Source organism: Theobroma cacao, chromosome 10 (assembly GCF_000208745.1).
Source record: "Theobroma cacao cultivar B97-61/B2 chromosome 10, Criollo_cocoa_genome_V2, whole genome shotgun sequence".
Classification (NCBI taxonomy): Eukaryota; Viridiplantae; Streptophyta; class Magnoliopsida; order Malvales; family Malvaceae; genus Theobroma; species Theobroma cacao.
Window position 1 is genome coordinate 21,413,768 of NC_030859.1, and position 21,171 is coordinate 21,434,938.

A 21,171-nucleotide genomic window follows, 5' to 3' on the forward strand; every position below is an offset into this window, starting at 1 on the left:
ATCCTACTTAATGCATAATATACCATTCGTATTTGAGATAATAATTGACATTTTTATTGCTGTTGTCGATAGTAATTCACTACTTAATGCATAGTTTGCTTAATTTTCAAATGTTTTTTATTTTTTAAAAACTATAAATATATATTATAACATGAATAGACACGTTAGATCTATGTATAAATAAATACGATTAATTTACACAGGAAAAAAATATCATACGTGAGAATCAAATCACAGGACTACAATGCAAGAATAGGCCAAATGGTCATCCATCCAAGTAATAGAAGTCTGGTAGTAAATCAGAATATAAGAAATTTTGCATCAGGTACATCAACAAAGCCAATAAGTGCCCATGCACCGAAAGGTGAAGAAGCCATAATATAATCTAAGATGGAGCCTACACATTCGACAAGCTTAGAGATAAAACAAAAATGGGTGCTGAGCAAAGTCTAAGGACAATGAAAATTCCTATTTGGAATCTCAATCCTTTTAGGAGGATAATAACCTTTAGGTCTAATTTGACAAACATTTTGGGAAAGATGGTGATCTTAGAGAGAAAATGAAAGCTATAAGAAGGATGTATAAAATGCAGGCTTTTGCTTGGAAAGAGTCTGCCATAGATGGAGCTTGGCAATCCCACCAAGGTTCCAACGAAGTCTCCTTTCTCTTTCTTTAGCCTTTCCATAGAAAAGGGAAGGAGGAACATAGCTAAAAATTGCCATTGAAATCAATTCCCCGGAAGATCATTCAGAGACTCTTGATGAAACCCTGGAAAAGTTTACAGTGCCCTTGTTGGCATGCACCATGCATGGTACTATCGATAACTTGAGAGATCACCAACAAGGAAAGAGTGGATGGGTCCTTCCTTCTCTTACAATAACTTGTCTAGCATTGATCCAAACAAAAAGTCATTAACAGGAATTGACAAAGCAAACAAGACAAGAATTAATACAATATGGAACCCCATGTGCTTGAATTTTGCAGAGATCTAGTACATGAGAATGGTTGCATAACCTTGACTTTAATTACTAATAATTAACATTCCAAAGTTCTAGATTTACACCTACATAGGCTCCGCCATTACTAGCACATTGGATTTCTTATTTTAACCAAATAGAATTTAACTTCATTATATTAACAATTATATAAATAGAAAATCATATGACACATTGCTCAACATATTTTTGAGTTTACGGGTATCTTCTAGGATGGATATTACTTTTGATATTGTTGTTTTCTGAAAGATTAACGTAAGACAATCTAGTCACTAGTTGAGTTTACTAGAAATGAACTACTTGGGATTATTTAAGTAACAAAGATGGTAATTAGCATTAAAATATCAAAGAGAGAAAGACATTTGTAGTGCATAATGGTTAGGGTAGCTAATTTCTTTATCTCCTGGGTTTATACGAACACCATTGGGAACTCGTTGAGTCAATTTGTTCAATTTTTATAGTTTTTTTCATCCATATTTAAAGATAAGCGTAATCTCATTCTATGTCATGTTATATCATATTGTTATAAATTATACGTTAATAAGAGATGAGGTAAATTTTTAAGTATATAAATATAAATTTTTCATCATTTATTAAATATGTATTTTAGATTGAAAACGTGAATCTGTAATTTTTGGACTTACTTATACTTTTAATAATAATTTTTTGTGATTAATGTATTATTTCAACATATCTTTATTTACAAGGTAAAAAGATAAATGTTAACATCAGTTTTGCAACGAAAAATACTTTGGGATTTATGGGTTTGGGCATTTTTTTTAAAAAAAAAATGACAAGTTTCAAATATTTATTTTTATATTTATGTTGACAAAATTATCTAAAAACCACTTAATGTCACAATAATAAATATAAAATAGGTAAATTACAAAATTAAGACCGTGTTTGGCAATAGATTTATGAACAACAATTATAAAAAATTTAATTGAAGGAATATAATTACAGGTATCACTTTCTCTTGCCTAATAAAATTAATTTTTAATAAAATATTGATAAATTAAATGTTATAGAATTATCTTCTCAGCAATTTTATATCAAACAATAATTTTCTTAACAATCAAGGGATAAAACGACGTAGTTTTGGAAGCTGTTGGAACTCACATGGAACAAAACCCCAGTGTCGAGAGAGAAAGAGAGAGAGAGCCAAACAGCGGTCAAATTTTCCGATAACGATTCGCCGGTGATTTGAGTGTTACCTTTAGAAAGACAGAAGAATCGAGCATGTCAAACGAAGTAAGAGAGATCGCTGGAGATGTCGTTGCGATGATGCAATCGCAGCTACAGTCTCTCCAGAATAGAGTCGAGGTGCTCCTTGCTTTGCCTATTTCTTAATGTCGTTTTCTTTTCATTAATTTTTTTATTATTTTATTCACTTTTCTCTTTTTTTTTTTTTTGTAATTTATGAATCAGGAATTAGAGGCTGAGAATGCAAAGCTATCAGCTCAACTCTCCAAATGTTGTTGCCATAAGGTTTGTAAGCGAATTGAATTTCTATCTATCTTTTTGTTTTATTATTAATTTTAATTTTGTGATTTATTTTTTTGGGCCATTGTTTGTGTTGAAGAATTAGCAAAAGAAATGGCATATTTGCAACATTTGTTAGTTTTTTTTTCTTTAGGCTCTGTTTGGTAGTTACTTTTGCTACTTATTTTTCTTTAGTCAGTAAAATGAGAAAATTGGGTATATTGAAATAGTAATTCACAACATACTTGTTACTTTAAAAGGTGAAATCATGAATTTTGTTGTCCAGGAAAGTTAAATTTTTTAAAAATATTATTTGCTTTTTTTAACTAAAGACATTTTTTTTGGCTTTTGGGAATAAAAAAACAAGTAATAAAAGTAAAGGTAAGAACTAAGATGAAACCTTAATTTACAATTAAGTAGTCTTTATTGTGCTTGTAAAAACTTCCTAGGCATTGGGGAGTGTGGCATTAGTTGTGGGTCTTATTTGGTTTTTTTATTTCCATTGCCCTTGTTGGGTGCATTTCATAATTTTCAGTTGATCAAAAGTGGGGGGAGAGGCTTTTTTTTTTTGTGATAATACTCATAGTCAGTTACCTATGAGACTAAAATATCGGTATGATGCAGACAGAGAAGATGCATAACGGTTCTGATGTAAAATGTTTCAATTCGAGTGTGGCAAGTCAGAGAAAAAACAATGGAGATGATAAGACCAGAAAAAAGAAAGCATCAGAAAGAATTCCAGGTTTCTTTCCTAGTCTAGACTGATCTTAAATATCATTTGAGTTGTTGACACTGGGGGAAATTGCTCTATGGATTGCTCACTGTGATATGAGTAAACACCTCATCTTTGTGTTTAAAGTTTCTACTTTTATTTCAAATTTTGCTGCTTTCATGTAACAGAAACGTTGCTAAATTTGTATAAAATCTCAAAAAGAAAAATAGTGGGCTTTTAATAATAAACTTTCTTTGTGGTCCAATAGCCGTCCTCTATCATACATACCTTTATTCCTGGTGAATGTAAGATTTAACGTTAGATTCTTGATAAAAGTAAAACCTGATAACTAGTTTATTAATGAAGTTAGTTGGCAGCTTCAACCCTTTCTCAAATTGCTTAATGAATACACTCCATATGTGGCGCTGCAGAAGTTGTCAAGTTCAGTGTGCTGATATACGAAGTATGATATAACAGAAAAGGATGGAGTCTATATCTAAATTTCCGCCAATCAGTTGATGCATTGTTAATGAAAAATATTAAAGAAAATGAAGAGGGTTTTACTAAATAAATAAACCAAAGATCACACAAAATAAATAATCCCCTTTGAACCAAGTAGCCTGCAGATGGATGACAAGGCACAATCTCCTCTTTGTACCTGCAGCATCTGGTCAATTTTCATGATTTCTGATACTAATTTTAATGCAATTTAGCCCTTTGAACTAATCTTGTTGGTTTTTTTTTTTTTTTAAATAGCTAACCTAAACCGAACTAATCTTGTTGGTCTCTCCTTCTTCATTGCATTCTTTTGGTTCTATGGTTGTTGTATTCTACCTGTTTCAAGTTTCATATACTGCTTCTGAAATTAAGCAGCAGTTGGAAGTTTGGAATATGCACAGGATGAAACAAATCAAAATTTGCATATCTGAGATCTTATATTCACATATCTATGTGTGATTATTACAAAAATGTGCCATAGTTCATATACTTTTGCTCACCAATGATCATCATTTGGTTGCTGAGATATGAGATTCGAGATCTGTTGCATTAGCATATTGTATTTCATGAAAATGCTGCATAGCTAATCTTTCAGAGAGCACTAGTCACTTACCTTCAACTCAGTTGCATTATGAACTCACGGGAAAGAGAGAGTGAAAGTCAGTAATATTGGCCATTATAAATCTGAAGTGTATTATGACATGATCTTAGTAAAGCAGTTTTGTTGATCAAGCAATTGTAATTTGCTTAGTCTTGTGTATTCTCTCCAGACGTATGACATTGTCATCAGACATATTCTTATGCATCAAATTTCATCATCTATCTTTTTAAACAGGTTATAATTTGGAAATCATGACTCACCATTCCAAGAGATATGTTGCTCTAAAAGTCATGTATTTTGGTAAGAGGTATGCAATGTAACCATAATCCCTTGTGATATCTATGTTTCTTGGCGTCAATAGCATAAATTCCTCTTCAGTTACAAATTTCTCTGATGCATTAATAAATCAAAGGGGAAGGAAAGGAGAACAGAGAATAGCAACTGAATATTCATGGTGGAAGACCTAGTTTTAATAGTGTCTTAGTTCAATTTCATGTAACTTGGTTCAACCATCATTCCGGCCAGATGGGGTTGACTACATCAATGATCTTCTGCTTTTCCCTCTGGCTAGGGTATAGTTGCTTCTGGAAAAGTAACAACATGTAGACTAGGGTGGATCCCCTTTAGTGTGTATTTCCTCTAGTAAATACTGCCACTTGTGTCGATCACTCGCTGGCATTTTGAAAAGATTAAGACGTTGAATCTTGGAATGAGTGTCTTCTAGTATCAACATGGCATTGGGTTTTATTACTTAGTTTATATTGTAAGATGCTTATTTAATACCAACCACAAGTTAATTTCAGATGATCACAGTATTAAGCCTTACTGATGCATGGTCTTGGTAGATAAGTGACACTTATTCATTGCTTTAGTAGGGTCTCTCTTTTCTTTCCTTAAAAGTCTGGTCCATTGCTAATGCTATGCGTTTATTTACTTCATTTCCCATTTATTATTTGATTGTAAAATTTATAATATTTGGTTTTTTAAAAAGAAATTAAAATTTGTAAATTGTAATGACAGTAGAAGACAAGGAAAGCCTTACGATTTCATGTGCTATATGACAGGTTTTATGGTTTTGCTTCAGAAGCACAAATGGATCCTACTGTTGAGGTATGGTGCTTAAATATCTCTTAGAAATTAACTGCTGGGGAATGACAAGTGCAAGACCTGTTTGAATCTTTAAACAATTTCTTTTTGAGAAAAAACAGGAATTAACTTAGTATATACTTGAACTAGTATCAGATATGAACTTATACAATTATTTTTGTTGGATGATACAATTAGTTTCATTCTTGAATATTTTTATAATTCTAGTGCCCATGCAGTCTGAAATTTTCAAAGCTCTTGAGAAAACAAGGCTTTTAGTTGGTGACAAGAAGGAATCACTCTACTCAAGATGTGGCAGAACAGATAAGGGAGTCTCCGCTGTTGGCCAAGTAAGTTGATCACTAGAAGAACCTCTTTTAAAATATTCCCTTGATAGTTTTGACCTTTCACAAATTGGAGAAATCTGCAAGTATCTGGGTAGCTGTCACTGATAGTTTTGACATTTGGCAAGACATGTCCCTCTTTTTCAATATATGACTTTTTGTTTCTGTAAAACCTATAAATTAACAAGATGTCTTTGGTGTTGGGATTAAGTGGACGCTTTATGTAATATACTGTTTCATTTGAGTGTAGTTTATATTGAATTACATAGAACTGAAATGGACTTTTCCTTTTATATGTTTTTTTGAAGCTTTCTAAAATATGAAAGTTATTTGTACGAGAAGATGAAATTTCTAACTTATAGAACTTCTGAACCACATTTAAATTTTCAGAAATATTTAGTTTGTTGTTTTACGAGATACTGTGATCTTACATGTTTTGACAATAAGGTTTGCTTGAATAATCGCTTTTAAACTTACTGGCAATTTTGGTACTACTGCTTGAAAATGTGTAAATGTCACAATGAAGCCTTTGCCAAGTAGTTGTTAGCCCTTTTGATAAGATGAAAAAGGCCAATGTGCAAGGCCTACCTTGATAGAAGTATGTGCTGACCTGCCAGAAAAGAAATTTACCTATTTATAGTTTCGTTATTTGATATTGATAACTTTTCCAGCTTCCCTTGATTAAACCTGGTTTTTCGACAATATGTAATTGTAATATTGATTCTATGCATTTTTTTTTGTTTCGCTTCTGGATACCTGTAGCCTGAAGGTATTGTGTAATCGCCCTATGTTATTTTGCTAAATCACCATCCTTGTAGCATTGGTTCTTTACCAGAGTGAATTGACATTGGTTTTGTTAAAGAAAACTAGTGCTTTTCTATCACATGGTGCACTTCTCTCCAATGATAGGACATACGGTGATGCATAAATAGTAATAATATAAGAAGAACAAGCAATCTATTCTGTGGGGCAAATTAATAGACCAAACAAGGTAGTAGCACCTCTGATAGGTAACATTTGCATCTTTTTACTCTTTCTATCAAATAGTCAAGCATTGTAATCCTCGAAGCATTTTCATCACTGTATGAAATCTCATTATCAATTTAACATGATGTGCCTAGCTTTCTTGGAATTATATATCTGCCCTATTCATTCACAAATTGGAGAAAAATTAGAATAATTTGCGCATTATTTCCATGTTTAATGTTTACACTTGCATCTGGTTTTTGCTGCTCTATACCTGTGTTATCTAACTGTAATTTTGAACCACGGTTTACCTATATAGTTGAATGTTAAGAATACGGAAAATGTTTGATGCAGGTGATTGCATTATATTTAAGGTCAAACCTCAAAGAAGCTGATGCAAACGATCAAACTTCAGGAGAATTAATTTCAGGGACTCGAACTGGTCAGCCAGTTATTCTGTCCTGATGACTCTAACTTAGAGCAAAAGCTTCATCTTTAGATATCATCTGATGTTGGTGATTCATGGCTTTTCTTGTTCCAAATCCCTGCATTCTGTCATTTTCTAGGTCCTATTGCAATTGAACATGAAAGCACTTAAATTTTAACTAATAAAGACTATCAACAAATAGAATTTAAGGATGGTCAATTTTGGTTTGAGGGTAAAGCAAACTGTTTAAGGAGCTTTGAGTTTACTACAGTTTGTTATGAAATGTCTTAATTAGTCTCACTTAGTTGTTCATTAGTGAACTGATTATACCATTGGAGAAACTGGAACCAAATATGTGGGACAAAGTTGTGCTGAGGTGGAATAAAATACTTGTATGTAAATTGTTTTAGGTCAATTAAAGGGCTAAGTTGTGGAGTAATAAAACTCTGATACCATAATTGTTCACGTACCTTGCATGCCTTTAATGTTCTCTCTTGTGCTGTCAAGTTAAACGCCTGAGCAATTCCAGTGACTTATTCATGTATGAAAGGGCAAAGTAGGGCACAATGCACATGCATAATAAGGCAAACTAGTACAGAACTCAAAAGTTTAAGGAAAATAAAATTTCAGATCAAGATTAGAACTAATTAAGGTTTAAATAATTCATTGCTTTCTGTTTGTCATGACCATCACATCAGTATTCCGTATTGGTGAATTATTGCCTAATCTGGATACCGCATAAGATCTTTGCCCCGTCTTACTGGAACTTGTTCCAAACTTCAAAGTCGGGAGGCATGTGAGCTTAGTTTCTGTGAGAAAAATCAATTTAATATAAAGTAAAATGCAATGCATTATTTAAATGCTTCTTTAAAAAATTACGTGAATACATTGACAGTGAAGTTAAAAAGCAAAAAAATGTATCTTTGATCTTAACTTATGCCTCCATTTATTTATTTTTTTTCTGAATCTTTATCAGAAGGAGAAATTGATTATGTGAGAGTACTGAACCGAGTCCTTCCAAACGATATTCGAATTTTAGGATGGAGTCCTGTTTCAATTGATTTCAATGCAAGGTCTTTCTACATTTTAAAAAGTTTATTTCATTTTTAGATTTTGAGGATGGCTGTGTGGTTTTATTTTACAGAGGATATTTAAACCTAATTCATCCTTAATGGATTCACAGTAGCCAGAATCATTGCCTAAGTGTTATCTTGGAAATTTACTTTTCAAACTTATTATATTAGTTATCTTATGGATTAAGATGATTGCATATTGTCTGTAAGTGCAGGTTTAGTTGTTTGGCTAGAGAATATACATACTTCTTTTGGAGAGGAAATTTGAATCTCCCAGTAAGCAATCTTTTTACACGTATTCTGAGTTCTGACCATCTGTCGAACTACTTTATGGGTTCTCATCAGAAATACGAGTGTCATAATAATGTAATATTTTTTTATTTATTTCCAGGATATGGAGAATGCAGGAAAGAAATTTATAGGAGAACATGATTTCAGAAATTTTTGTAAGATGGATGCAGCAAATGTACACAACTACAGGCGGCGTGTTACATTGTTTGAAATTTCTTCTTCTAATATGAGGTAATTTCTATTATCTCTCTGTCCTGGTTGATGCAAGTAAGTTTATATATGTGCACCAGATTTTTGTTTTGGATGATGCATTCTCATGATGCTATAAAATTAATACATAAATTTATATTTTCATGTTAAGATATGGTAGTTCTTTGGTATGCATAGTCCTGGTTCTTATTTATTTTTCTTAAATGTCATCAAAATTAGCCTGTGAACTTATGCTTGTATTATTTCTAATTTATGGCTGACAGGAATTCCACAACTTTTCTGTAGTGCATATTGCACATTTAATCCTCTATTGTTGCCAATTTTGGTTGGATAATGTTAATGGATCAACAAAAAGTTACTTATATGATCTGCCTAGTTAGAATTTGTAGAAAAGTGGATAATCTTCTATTGTTACTTGCAGGTTTGAAGGCAATCAGCTTTGTGTGATCAAAGTTAAAGGTAGTGCCTTCCTATGGCATCAAGTGCGGTGCATGGTTGCTGTACTATTTATGATCGGCCAAGGTGTTGAATCAATTGCTGTGCGTGACAGCTGTTCTCATTACCTCTTCGTTTTCAGTTGTTAATTTATCTTGCTAGGTTAGAGGTGAAATTCAACCGACACCAGAACTAAATATTGTTCATTCAAACTGGTTCCTTTTCCTGACATTGACTGGCATGATACATAATGGCCAATTCAAAAGTTAATTGTGGCATCTTTTTACCTCAATTTCAAAGGCAGGCCTGTTGTGTGAATTTTGGCATAAACCTGTAATTCATTCATGGTGATGAATTTACTTGATGTAGAAGAGCATTCTGGTAGACCCTTTAATCCCAGATTTTCATGCTTAGTGTTTGCTTTTCTCTAACTCTTTATAACTACTCCTAAATCAAGAATAGAAATGGGCACAACCACATTGAGTTAGAATTCTACGCATAAGTGATGGATATGGAAAGAATTTCCTAGGATCTTCTTGTAAGCATGGGATACAGCTTTAAAATGATCTTCAACATGGTAACTTTTTTTTTTTTTCTTAATTGAGCTACAGTGGACCTTCAACATGGTAACTTGATTATAAGATGCTTAAATATTTTTACCTCTTTCTAGAGTGTTATGCACGCATCTTTATTCTGTGGTATGAACTACATTCACATCAAGTGATCAATTGGTCAATTATGTGTAGGTGATAGATGCATTACTGGACACTGAGAAGACACCAAGAAAACCTCAATATGCCATGGCTCCAGAGATACCATTGGTCCTTCAATCCTGTGATTTTGAAGATGTCAATTTTATTTGTTCATCAGGTACGTGATACACAAAAGTTCACCTCATATCTTTGACTTATTCCGCATATGGGATACTGTTTTTTATGCTACAATTTGCTCTGATCAGAAAAAGGAAAAAAAAAAAAGCTTGCAATTTGCATCCATATATCACTCACATTTGCCAAGTCAACAACCATTTACACTTGAAATATTTGAATTATCCAGTGTTTTATGTGTAGATTCTGGGCAAGCACTATGTATACATTTGGAAAATGAATGTCAAGCGTACCAGCTTCAATCTGCAATTTTTCATGAGGCTCTTCTAAGCTGCTTGCCTTTAGCAAATGGTGCAGAAACCAAGTTTCTACCATATATTTCTGTCAAAGTCTTACTTTTTTGTTTATCTGTGTTGATCTGTATTGCTTAAAGAACTTTGACTTTTTCAGGCAAGAGCTTATTGAATGAGGGAACAATCAAGAAGGTGGCTTCCCATGTTCCTCTCTTGTCACGGCCAACAGAGCGTAAGTACCGCTACACTTTGAGCATTCACTAAATCACAGGCTCTAAATACATATCATTGATAGAAGATAAGTTACCTTGCCGTTTTTCATATTCACGTGGATGTTTGAATAGGTGTCATTCATTTATCGCCACAAAAGAGATAAGGTTGTGTAGGAATATTCAAAGGTTTGCTTGTAGATAAGACAGTTCAGATCAGACCTCATATTTTTGTGTTTTCCATGATGAAAATGGCTTCATCGGAATACTGACCATCATGGTTACTTCATTGCCAATCAGCCCTGTAGCATACTTGTTAGTCATTAAGGAAATGTCTGTTTAAGAACAAATGCATGCTTCTGAGTACGAGTCCCTATAACCGTAATTAGCATGTCCCTTGTTTCAAGGTGCAGGGCGGCCCTCTTGTACTTTGAATTTGCCCTTAACCTTTGCTGACATTTGCAGATAGATGCTTAATGGTCAGTTTTGAAATGAGATTTAGCATATAAAATCTTGATAGCTTAATTGTCTGAGGCGGTTTTTTTTTTTTTTATGGTAGAGGTGTTGCGACAAATTCCAGAATATTAACCTAGAAAACTATTTTCCTGTTTGTCTAATTGTGAAATGCATTTAACCTTGGCATAAGCTTTCTATGAGCAACTGATAACTCCCACACGTTTTCAAGAGATTTATGGTAGTCTTGATCTGTAGGTTTTCTACCATAGTATCTGTAAGACTGTAGGTTTTCTTATTTTCTCTGTGTAGAAGGCAGCATGCATTCTGTTTGTTTTTCTTCAACTTCCGCCAATTCGACATGGTGTAAACCTAACTTATTACCCTTTGTTTTTCCTCTTATACCGTACTTGTTACTCCCAGCATCATATGAGGAAAGATGTGCGAAACTGAATTCAAGAAGATGAACCTGGAAAACATTATGGTGGAGTTGAGGCCCTACAATGTTTACTTTTTAACTCAGTTAACCTGTTATGTTGTATTATGAATTTATTGTTTTGAGTTGTTTGTACTTGTGAGTTATGTCAGGGAATATGTAGTTTTAAACATGGTGAATTTTGATCCTTATAAGCTCAGGGAAAAGTGTCTTCCATATGGCATTCACTAGTACATTGCTTTTACTACTTCTTTTGTCTTGTTGGGTACATTGGACTAAGCACAAATAGTAGATGGCCAAGTTACTCCAATACGAGACCTTTCCATCATGTCATTTGGATGAAATTGGCCTGATTAGATCATTTAAATTGAATCAAAGAAGCCTTCCTTTGGTTCTACCTCTCTCTCTGGTTGAGTACCTTTTTTCTATGCAATCAATTAAAAGAATAGTGCCATGTAATAGATTCAGTGATAGCATCAAAACACCGCAATACTGACCATTAGTTGATGACCGATGAACCCTAATCCTTCACTCTCAATTTGAGTCGAGGTTTGAAGGGTTCGAAAAAAGAGTTTGGTTTAAGATTATTTTGTTGTAGGATGAATGTTTTAATCGGAGCGGAAGGTTAAAATAATCTTAACCGATCGGTGAAGAGAAGAGAGAAAGGGCGCAGCTCAATTTATACACGAGTAATTTAGATATTTCACGTTTGCTGTTAGACATCGTTAACGTCATTTATATATTTGAGATGAAATGTTTATTTTGCATATTAATAGATCTCGTGACATTATAGACAAAACTTAAGTAGTCAAGGTATTATTATCTTCAACTTATTTGTAGTCAACAATTGGGTCATTAATCTAGCGCAACAGAGAAGTGGGACTTCAATTTGTTGCCAGTTGGGTCATTAATCTTTCAGAAGGGTTAAGGACATAATTTTGGAGTGCATGCAATGTGCATCTTCCTTACATAATATGCTCTTTGATCCATCTCTTACTCTTCTACTTGCTCCCTTTCATTTATCATGTCGTAAACTAACAATATTCAAATCCCGAAGCAATGGCCAGGTGGAACATATTGAGTTTCAATATAATGCAATATGTGAAACTTCACCAGCAATATTCTCCCTCAAGTATCAAAATGGCCTAAACACCTTTATTGTTTTGCTCCATAATCCAGTTCAAAGCTGACACAAAAATGGTGTTTATGGGTTTCTTTGCTATATCATCATCCAATCAAAAGGCACATCAAACTAAGCCCACGTCTCTAAACCACCTGCATTGCATGGCAATGCTACAGGGATATGTATATATTACAGTACAACAATCAGAATCTGGAACATGAGCAAATATTTGTTCAAACAGCACCTCGTCTGTTTGACATACATCATCTCACGCCAGAGGCATGCCTGGCCTCGATATCTTCAAGTCTGAGAGTCACAGCTCGTTTGTGAGCATCCAGCCCCTCAACTTCAGCCATGGTGGCAACATGTGGGCCAAGGTTACTTAGGCCTTCCTCTGTCAGAGATTGTACCGTCATGTACTTGAGGAAAGAATCAAGAGACACCCCACCATACATCCTTGCATAGCCATATGTTGGAAGAACATGGTTTGTCCCACTTGCATAGTCACCCACACTCTCTGGCGTCCACTGCCCTAGGAACACAGAACCTGCAGGAACACAGGGAAAGCGATCTATGAACACCAGCCATCAGGCTCACCAAATCTTATTTGGCACCAGAAAGAACCAAAAGTCGCAGCTTAGAAAAATACCGGCATTCTCAACAAAACCCTCCCATTTTTCTGCATCCTTCACATTCATGATCAGGTGCTCTGGTGCATATAAATTTGAGAAGGAAATTGCCTAAAAGACAATGATCATAATAAATTCCATTAAACAGAATACCCAAAATAGTTGAACTTCTGGCAGTAAAGGCTTGTTATCAAACCCTTGATAAATATTCACCATCTAAAGTTATTGCAAACAAGTTGGACCAAAGATGGATTTGTTTGAGCTACAAACCACAAGACAGGAAAATGGAAACGAACCTCAACAATATCACAAGCAAATACAGTGAAACTATAGCTCAATGCTTTTGAAGCAAATTCTCCCCTTGGAAGGCTTTGGCACTGTTTACTAATTTCCTCCTCAATAGCTTTAAGACCCACACCATCACCAGCTATTACAAGAACAACCTGGCTATCAGGGCCATGCTCAGCCTGAAAATAGCAAATTTTATCACTGTGAACATCAGGTCCAATAAAAGCAGGATTTTATCTTTTTATTTATTTTTTATGTTTTTGTACAGATGAAGGCAAACTGGACCTTGGGCTGTAGAAAGGAAGACATCCCCGTTCCATTCCCCAAATCCCTACCCTCCATTCCCAAGGTTCAAAATTGATGGTTGCGAACTTAAAATTCCAAGTTTAACCAGTAACACATCCCTTGGAGACATGAAAGCAGTAAGTTAATATCACGAATATGCTTTATTCTCCAATGCATATATTATATTCTAACAATGGAACAAAAGAAGCATCTCACACAGGTGTCACAAGATGAGGGATTGAATACTCATTTCACAAGCTTTTGGTTTCATAATGAAAACTAAATCTCGAGAAAATTGAACGAAAAGTAGGAAAAAAGGGATTATAAAAAAGAGACATGCAGAGTTGGAAGGTCACTGAAAATTACAGCAAGGAAAGCCATAGACTATGTTGCTCTGATTCTTCATTTTCCTACAGTACCTGTGTCAGACAAGGGTATGGGGGCTCGATCCTCCAAATATAACAAGAACCTTTAAAAAATTGAAACACCAATGTCAAAAACATTCTATTCAACACTCTCCCAAGTCCTAGCAGCATAGACCATAGATGATCTTGCACTGTAGCTCCCCTTGAGGAAAGAAAATTCTTGACTGATACTTGACTAGGAAATAGTAGATTATAACTAGCTAGCAGGATCCAATTTCTTGACTAAAGGCTAAATAAACTCTGGCTTAGTCAACCTAATATAATCTTTTGGTTTCAATTGGCCTTATTACAGTTCATATAATTAACTCTTATTTCCTTAATACGAAGAGAAAAAATTTTCTTTCACTATAGATATTGATATACAGGCCAAAAGGCAAATATTAATAGCACTAACCACGCTATAAAGATCATATTCCCAAATTGACTTAGCACTTGTGTTGTTCTAGCATCTCACTTTCCAGAAAGTAAGTCGGCATACAGCTAACAAGTTCATGATAAACACTAAAAGAGAAACTTATTAATCCATAGAGAAATCTCACTTTGCTTAGGGAATCATGTAAATTACAAAGGCTTTGCTGTCTGGATGTAGTATGTCATGAAGCAGCAAAAAACTTGAAATCAGTAATTTGACCACCCGCCAATATAGTAAAGACAAATGACGCAAACACCTTAACATAAGATTAGTAAAAAAGTAGCTAATTGGAACTAAAGACAAAGCAGATGCAAACCTGGGATAGCAAATCTGCAGCTATATGTACAGGATTGGCATGTTTGTCGGCAATAACCAAAACTTCTGAAGGGCCAGCTGGCATGTCAATTGAAATCATGGCCTCACTATTCTGTAAGGATATAGGTATAGAAGGTAGAATCAAATAAACTATAGGGGCATGCATTTCTACAACTTTCTTTAATTGGATCAAACTTATGTAGAAGTTCTAAGAGCAAGTAAACTGAAATTACTTGAAGTATCATTTTGGCAGCAGTTACATACTGATTTCCAGGTCCCAGAATTTTCTCAACCTGCAATAGAGGCAAAATCTTTAACACCAATAAGAAGCTGAAAAATATCCTACCATGATAAATCAAATCTTATCATTCTCCTAAAAAAATATACTATCTTGTCTGACTTATCATGCCTTCAACAACTAATCATATTTGAAGTCTTCAACACCTCATCAACTATTATGGAATTACTAAGACATAAGGTATAAAGGACACCTCTTAGTCAGGTAAACATGCTCAAATGGTAAATAATTGGACCACAAACATCTTGTATAGCTTTGTGATAGTATACAAGTTGTTACATAGCTTTCTGATCATCATTATAATTGTCTAAAGTTATAACATTTCAGCATTTTTAATCTGAAATCAACATTGTCAAAACTACCTATGTTATTAACATCAGCATGCTATTATTCACACACACACACACACAGAGTTGTGAAAGGAAATATTCACTGTGCATGATGACTCTTGATGAAGATTTGCATTTTTTTAGGATTAATTAAACTATCACTCAGCATAATTAACTGAAGGCTACTTGTGCAATTCCCCAGCCACTTGGCAACATCAATACATTAAAAACATAGACTAGTCACACAGAAATACAATAAACAAAACTCAAGTTAGAGATACCATAGAAAAAGAAAATAAAGGAATTTGATCTATCAATAAGCTCAAAAGATATTCTGTCTCTGATTAATAAATTACTGATAGGAAACATAAGAAAAATCACTACTCAAGTCTTCAACAAAAATGCCATACATACTTATCAGTATTAAAACTCAATAACTGAGAAAAAGTTGATGAGAAATCATTACCTTCGGGCAAGATTCTGTGCCCCAGGCCATTGCAGAAATGGCCTAAAATTTCAGTTCAAAAAAAAAAAAGTCAAGACCTGATCAAAATAGTAACTAGTTTAAAATGCAAAATGTGTAAACATATCTTTCATGCTTTCAGACCTGAGCTCCACCAGCTTTAAGAATGTGAGTCACACCAGCCTTCTTGGCACAGTACAGTACCTCCTAATGGGGAAACACTGATCAGCTCTCACTAAGTAGTCTCTTTATATGCTATTTCGATATAAAAAAGAACAAAAAATACCTTACATATGCTGCCATCTTGGCCTGGGGGAGTTGCTAGAACAACAGTTTTACATCCAGCAATCTTGGCAGGCTGGAGTAAGGAACAAAGCATATGTCAAATATATCTAACTAGATCAATAGTTAAACAGACAAAGAACTAGAGATACAATTCAACTTACAATAGAAAGCATTAGAGCAGTTGAGGGCAAAACAGCAGTTCCCCCTGGTACATAAAGACCAACAGAACCAATACTCCGAGCAACCCTTTTGCATTTAACACCCTGTGCAGAGCACTACGATATTAACTTTGTTTACCGTATAACATAAGATGCAATAATAAAGCACTTATATTAACTTACTTTCATGGTCTCGACACTTTTCGCTGATGACTTTTGGGCAAGATGAAATGCATATATATTTTCGTATGCCACATCAAAAGCCTCTTTAATAGTTGGGTCAAGCTGAGACATGGCAGCATAGCAAGAGAAAGGGACACAAACTAAGCACCATAAACAAACTAGAGGTTTAATGAGATTTCAAGTAACATACATTTTCAGAAAGAGTACCTCAGGATAAGGAAGCTCCGAGACATTTTCAACAATTTTATGTAGATTAACTTTATCAAACTTTTCAGTATAACTGCAAATGACTAGCATTTATAAGCAACCACATCCCTAACCACATTACTGAAATGCTCAGGAAAAAAAAAAGTACGCAAAGAATGAAAGCAGCACTGACACTTTAACTGCAGCATCGCCTCTGCTGCGAACATCATCAATTATAGGCTGGACCTGAGAAGCATACCATACATGAACATTAAAACCTAGCAAGGGTTGAATAAAGAAAATGCATCATAACAGCGTAAAAGATGATACAGAGATAGACCCACCATGCCGAATATGGAAGAAAAATCTATGCGAGGACGAGCCTTCAAGCTCTCCACCTCAGCAGGACCTAGCTCCGATAACTGATAAGTCTTCATCGCGCACCTTACTTTCTTACAAGCCAATCCTGTAACTAGCAGACATGTTTCGTAAAATTAATTCCCCAAATCTGGTGCGTACAAGAATCAATTTATTTTCAAAAACCCTATCACATCAACAACCAAAGCAGGCATTTGAGAAATGCAAAGAGGAACAGCAAGTACCTGAAACAGAGATGAAATTAGGGGAAGCAAATGAAGGAAAACGAGGAAAGTGGAATGGTTTGATACAAAATCGTAGAAGCTGAGAATCCATAACCTCCTTCAACTCAAATTAATGTTTGAATATCATCAAAATTAAAACAAAAAAGGAAAGAATTTACGATCAAAAAGAGTTGTTGATAAGATTACCCAGCAAGTGACAGATGGGGATGATTAGCAGTTGCTGTTCACTAAACTACAGTGCGGAGCAGCATGACAGAGATGTGAGATAGAAAAAGAGCAGTACCAACCGCCAAAGGCAGGCAAACATAAAAGAGAGGATAAATTAAACCCTAAACTCTTAATCCTAAAAATAAACTGAATTGAATAAAATTTTAATTATAAAATTAAATAATTTTATTATAAAAAAAAACTTTTGAATGATCTAATCTTTCTATCCTGTCGTTTATCCTGTCACTTTTAATTATTTTAAGGTAAAATATCCCTATTTTTTAAAATTTTAATCAAAATTCTAAATAATTTTATTAATTTTTAAAATATACACTCTATCTCAATAATTATTAATTTAAACATTTATTATTATATTTTTAAAAAATAAACCTTAATTTGTTACGAATTGACAATGCAAGAGTAAAAGATGGACTCCATGTCGAGTAATTAGAAGAAGTAAGCTTCAGCGTTATAGAGACCAAACCATGGTGGTCCGATTGATGAAGAAAATACAAGGATTGAGAATCCTTCAGTGGTGAGATCACAGATTTTGGTGTAATTGATGTAATCGAATCTTCCATGAGTTCAAGAATGAATTAAAACAACAAGAATATGAAATTTCAATAGTGAATCGAAATTTGTAATAAAAAAACTCAAAAAGCCTTAAGACCAGGTAAACCCTAACTCAACAAGAACTGAGAAATTGGCGAAGAATGAACAAATCAAGCTAGGAAAATCAAAGTACAAGGAAAATGATGAGATATAATGATGAAAATCAAGAAAAAATAAGCTACGATATAATCCAAACCAGTTTATAAGACATCATAATCCTACTTAAACAAATCGGATAATGTTGTGTACCCATTTACACAACTGAAGTAAAGGCATATCCATATTCTTACTAGGGTCAATTCCAATACCCCATACTTTCTCTGCAGCACATGTCAGCCTCCTCTTAGCTTGTCTGGCTATTGGATATTGTAGATATAGATAACCAGCCCAACATTTCCATCAAGCTTAAGATTTTGTCCAATTCCTTTGTATGGGCATGAATCCAATAACAATTGGGTTGGGTTATGAGATCTTAGAATGGAAATTTGCTCGAAGGATTTTCTATTGGTTCTCGAGACAAAAATCCTTGACTATTTCTGATATTTTGTTCATTGGTAAATTTATAGCATCGGCCAGATAAATGAACAAAAACAAATGTCAAGCAGTTCCATGCTGTTTAGAGGGGGCAGAGGAATCAGGTTACTAGCATTTCAACACTTCCCGACGTTAACAACTGCTTCCACTTCTTCCAGTACTAGAATTGTTAGTTTTTCCTCGTACCCATATCCCACTTCTTACAAAATCTTCAGCAGAAATCACTGTACTTTCCAAAACATCTTCAAACTCTCTTTAACTTCACCGTCAGGTTGTGGGGTTGTTGGCTTTTCGAAGATGGCATCAGCAGCTGGAGGAGAAGATGGTCATTTCAAGTTGTCTGAAACTAGTGAGCTTATAATCAAGAAAGGTGATATTACTCGGTGGTTTGTTGATGGCGCCTCCGATGCTATCGTCAGTGTTTCTCTTCCCTTTCCTTTAATCTTCAGTTCTTTTTGTTTTCTATTGGTATTTGTTGATGATTTATTCTTGATATTTTATCATATTTGAACCATATTTGTTTATGGGATTAGGGAGCAGAATTTTCTATTCGGGTAATAGATTAATAGAATGTTGAATTGGCTATTCCAAAATGGAGGGATTTCTTGCAATCCTAGAGATTTTCTTATTTCAATCTGAAATGATGGTTATGTTTCCTTCATGGGTTTATTTTGTACATACTCCGATTTTGAATTAATAGAATTGAGCACAGTGATACTAGTGATGATAATCTTTTGCAGGTTAATCCAGCAAACCAGAGAATGCTTGGAGGTGGTGGCGCAGATGGAGGTATTCTTGCTCAGAAAGTTCTCTTTTTTCTCATTTTGAACTTATTAATGTCGTACAAGGATGAACTTTTACTGATTATTGATGCATTTTACTAGCCATACACAGGGCTGCTGGCCCAGAACTTCGAGAAGCATGCTATAAGGTCCCAGAAGTTCGACCTGATGTCTGCTGTCCCACTGGAGAGGCAAGGATTACCCCGTAAGTTCTTCCTAATTAGATAGTGTTTGCTGGTGTTGTCATCCAAATGCTGTGCATGATTAGCATATTGACGCGTTAAAATGTATGCAGAGGTTTTAAACTGCCTGCATCTCATGTGATTCACACTGTTGGACCTATTTATGATACTGACAAGGACCCTAAAGCCTCCCTGAGCAGTGCATACAAGTATGCTATGTTGTTCCTTTCCACCATTCATATTAGTAGCTTATTTTATCGTTCTCAATAACGCCTATTCTCTTTTGAAACTGGTTACAGGAATAGCTTGGCTGTGGCTAAAGAGAACAACATTAAATACATTGCATTTCCTTCAATATCTTGTGGTGTATATGGGTAAGTACTCTAAGGAACCACCAAAGGCTTTCTTCATGCCCCCCTTCCCCACTCATTGAACTGTACCTGTTTTTGCTTTCTGTGATGACAATTTAGTTAAGGACAGGTGTTGAATTGGTGATGTTGGATTGTTGGGTAATTTGGTGTAACTTTCTGGACTTTGAAGGTGCATGAACTCATAATCAAAATATTTTAATCTTTTAGTCACTTGTTCACAGATGAGCTGGGTAATTTGGTGTAACTTTCTGGACTTTGAAGGTGCATGAACTCATAGTCGAAATATTTTAATCTTATAGTCACTTGTTCACAGAAGAGCATTATCTTCTGTCAAATTCTATACCATTTAAGCAATGAATCTTTAGTCTGATTATGGATTCTTTATATGCTAGCTTGGGTGTTTGTAGAAAATGTTTCATCACTTCAAATTTAATATCTTTTTTCCTTTCTGAAATTTTCCAGATATCCCTTTGAGGAAGCAGCTACTGTTGCCATATCTACTGTCAAAGAATATGCCAATGATATTAAAGAGGTATCTGCTTCAATATTGCCATCCAAGAGTTCTTTTAAATGTTGATTGATTCCCTTTATTTTAATTCTTATATCCCATTGTACATTACTTTACTTGTTTTGCCCCCATACACACATAAAAGAAGAGCTTCCTATATTGTTTTCTCTTCTTCCTTTATTTGGGACAAATCCTCTATTGTTATTCATATATATGTAATAAATTAACTTCTGATTGCATGATCCATAGTTCTATATGGCCAAGATAATAGATGAATTTCTGATTGGCACTCACTCGACTTGCTGTTTGCAGGTGCACTTTGTTCTGTTTGCAGATGGCATCTATAATATTTGGTTGAACAAGGCAAAGGAATTGCTCCAGGCTTAGTGCATTATAGTGACTAGAATTAAGTTCCTTGATACTTGAGGGTGCACAAGTTTATATGTATCTGAATTAGCTTGCAGGCATGTATGCAACTATGAGGAAATTGCTTTCTTTCAGATTATGAGGGTCAAGAACTATCGATGTATCGAAGCCATTTTGCATAACTACAGGCATAATATAAGTTGATCCTGTTTTGGAGTGTTTGAAATGGTTGCTGTGATATGTTTTCCAGGATCCTAATCAACTACTCACATCGTTTACCCTTAACTTTT

General features: G+C 34.5%; 3 protein-coding genes across 11 annotated transcripts; 2 read left to right on the top strand and 1 right to left on the bottom strand.

The window, feature by feature from the left end:
- LOC18587478 (tRNA pseudouridine(38/39) synthase) lies at positions 2,071–11,735 on the top strand. 2 transcript variants are annotated; one of them, XM_007011258.2, is made up of 15 exons: positions 2,071–2,318; positions 2,424–2,483; positions 3,102–3,219; positions 4,523–4,595; positions 5,353–5,398; positions 5,614–5,724; positions 7,039–7,126; positions 8,088–8,184; positions 8,400–8,460; positions 8,576–8,706; positions 9,107–9,224; positions 9,867–9,990; positions 10,191–10,298; positions 10,398–10,472; positions 11,326–11,735. In XM_007011258.2, the coding sequence occupies exons 1-15, from the start codon at positions 2,235–2,237 to the stop codon at positions 11,367–11,369; spliced, it is 1,338 nt and encodes a 445-aa protein (XP_007011320.2). In that variant the 5' UTR covers positions 2,071–2,234; the 3' UTR covers positions 11,370–11,735. The 2 variants fall into 2 exon arrangements, with proteins under 2 accessions (XP_007011320.2, XP_017985093.1); XM_018129604.1 differs by lacking the exons at positions 10,398–10,472; positions 11,326–11,735 and having other exon boundaries at positions 10,177–10,266.
- LOC18587479 (histidinol dehydrogenase, chloroplastic) lies at positions 12,429–17,621 on the bottom strand. Of its 4 annotated transcripts, none has more exons than XM_018129519.1 (15): positions 17,506–17,621; positions 17,320–17,416; positions 17,062–17,189; positions 16,911–16,963; positions 16,739–16,811; positions 16,532–16,633; positions 16,352–16,453; positions 16,192–16,263; positions 16,050–16,112; positions 15,909–15,950; positions 15,049–15,108; positions 14,817–14,927; positions 13,387–13,557; positions 13,111–13,201; positions 12,429–13,008 (listed from the first exon to the last, which is right to left on the bottom strand). In XM_018129519.1, exons 2-15 carry the CDS (start codon positions 17,408–17,410, stop codon positions 12,725–12,727), a joined length of 1,443 nt encoding a protein of 480 aa, XP_017985008.1. In that variant the 5' UTR covers positions 17,411–17,416; positions 17,506–17,621; the 3' UTR covers positions 12,429–12,724. The 4 variants fall into 4 exon arrangements, with proteins under 4 accessions (XP_017985008.1, XP_007011325.2, XP_017985009.1 ...); XM_007011263.2 differs by having other exon boundaries at positions 17,062–17,183; positions 17,506–17,620; XM_018129520.1 differs by having other exon boundaries at positions 17,062–17,183; positions 17,320–17,398; positions 17,506–17,619.
- Positions 18,385–21,107, top strand: LOC18587480 (macro domain-containing protein VPA0103). Of its 5 annotated transcripts, none has more exons than XM_007011264.2 (8): positions 18,387–18,776; positions 18,891–19,086; positions 19,413–19,461; positions 19,557–19,659; positions 19,750–19,845; positions 19,936–20,010; positions 20,470–20,539; positions 20,828–21,107. In XM_007011264.2, exons 1-8 carry the CDS (start codon positions 18,733–18,735, stop codon positions 20,900–20,902), a joined length of 708 nt encoding a protein of 235 aa, XP_007011326.2. In that variant the 5' UTR covers positions 18,387–18,732; the 3' UTR covers positions 20,903–21,107. The 5 variants fall into 5 exon arrangements, with proteins under 5 accessions (XP_017984117.1, XP_017984119.1, XP_007011326.2 ...); XM_018128629.1 differs by having other exon boundaries at positions 18,944–19,086; XM_007011265.2 differs by having other exon boundaries at positions 18,672–18,840; positions 18,944–19,086.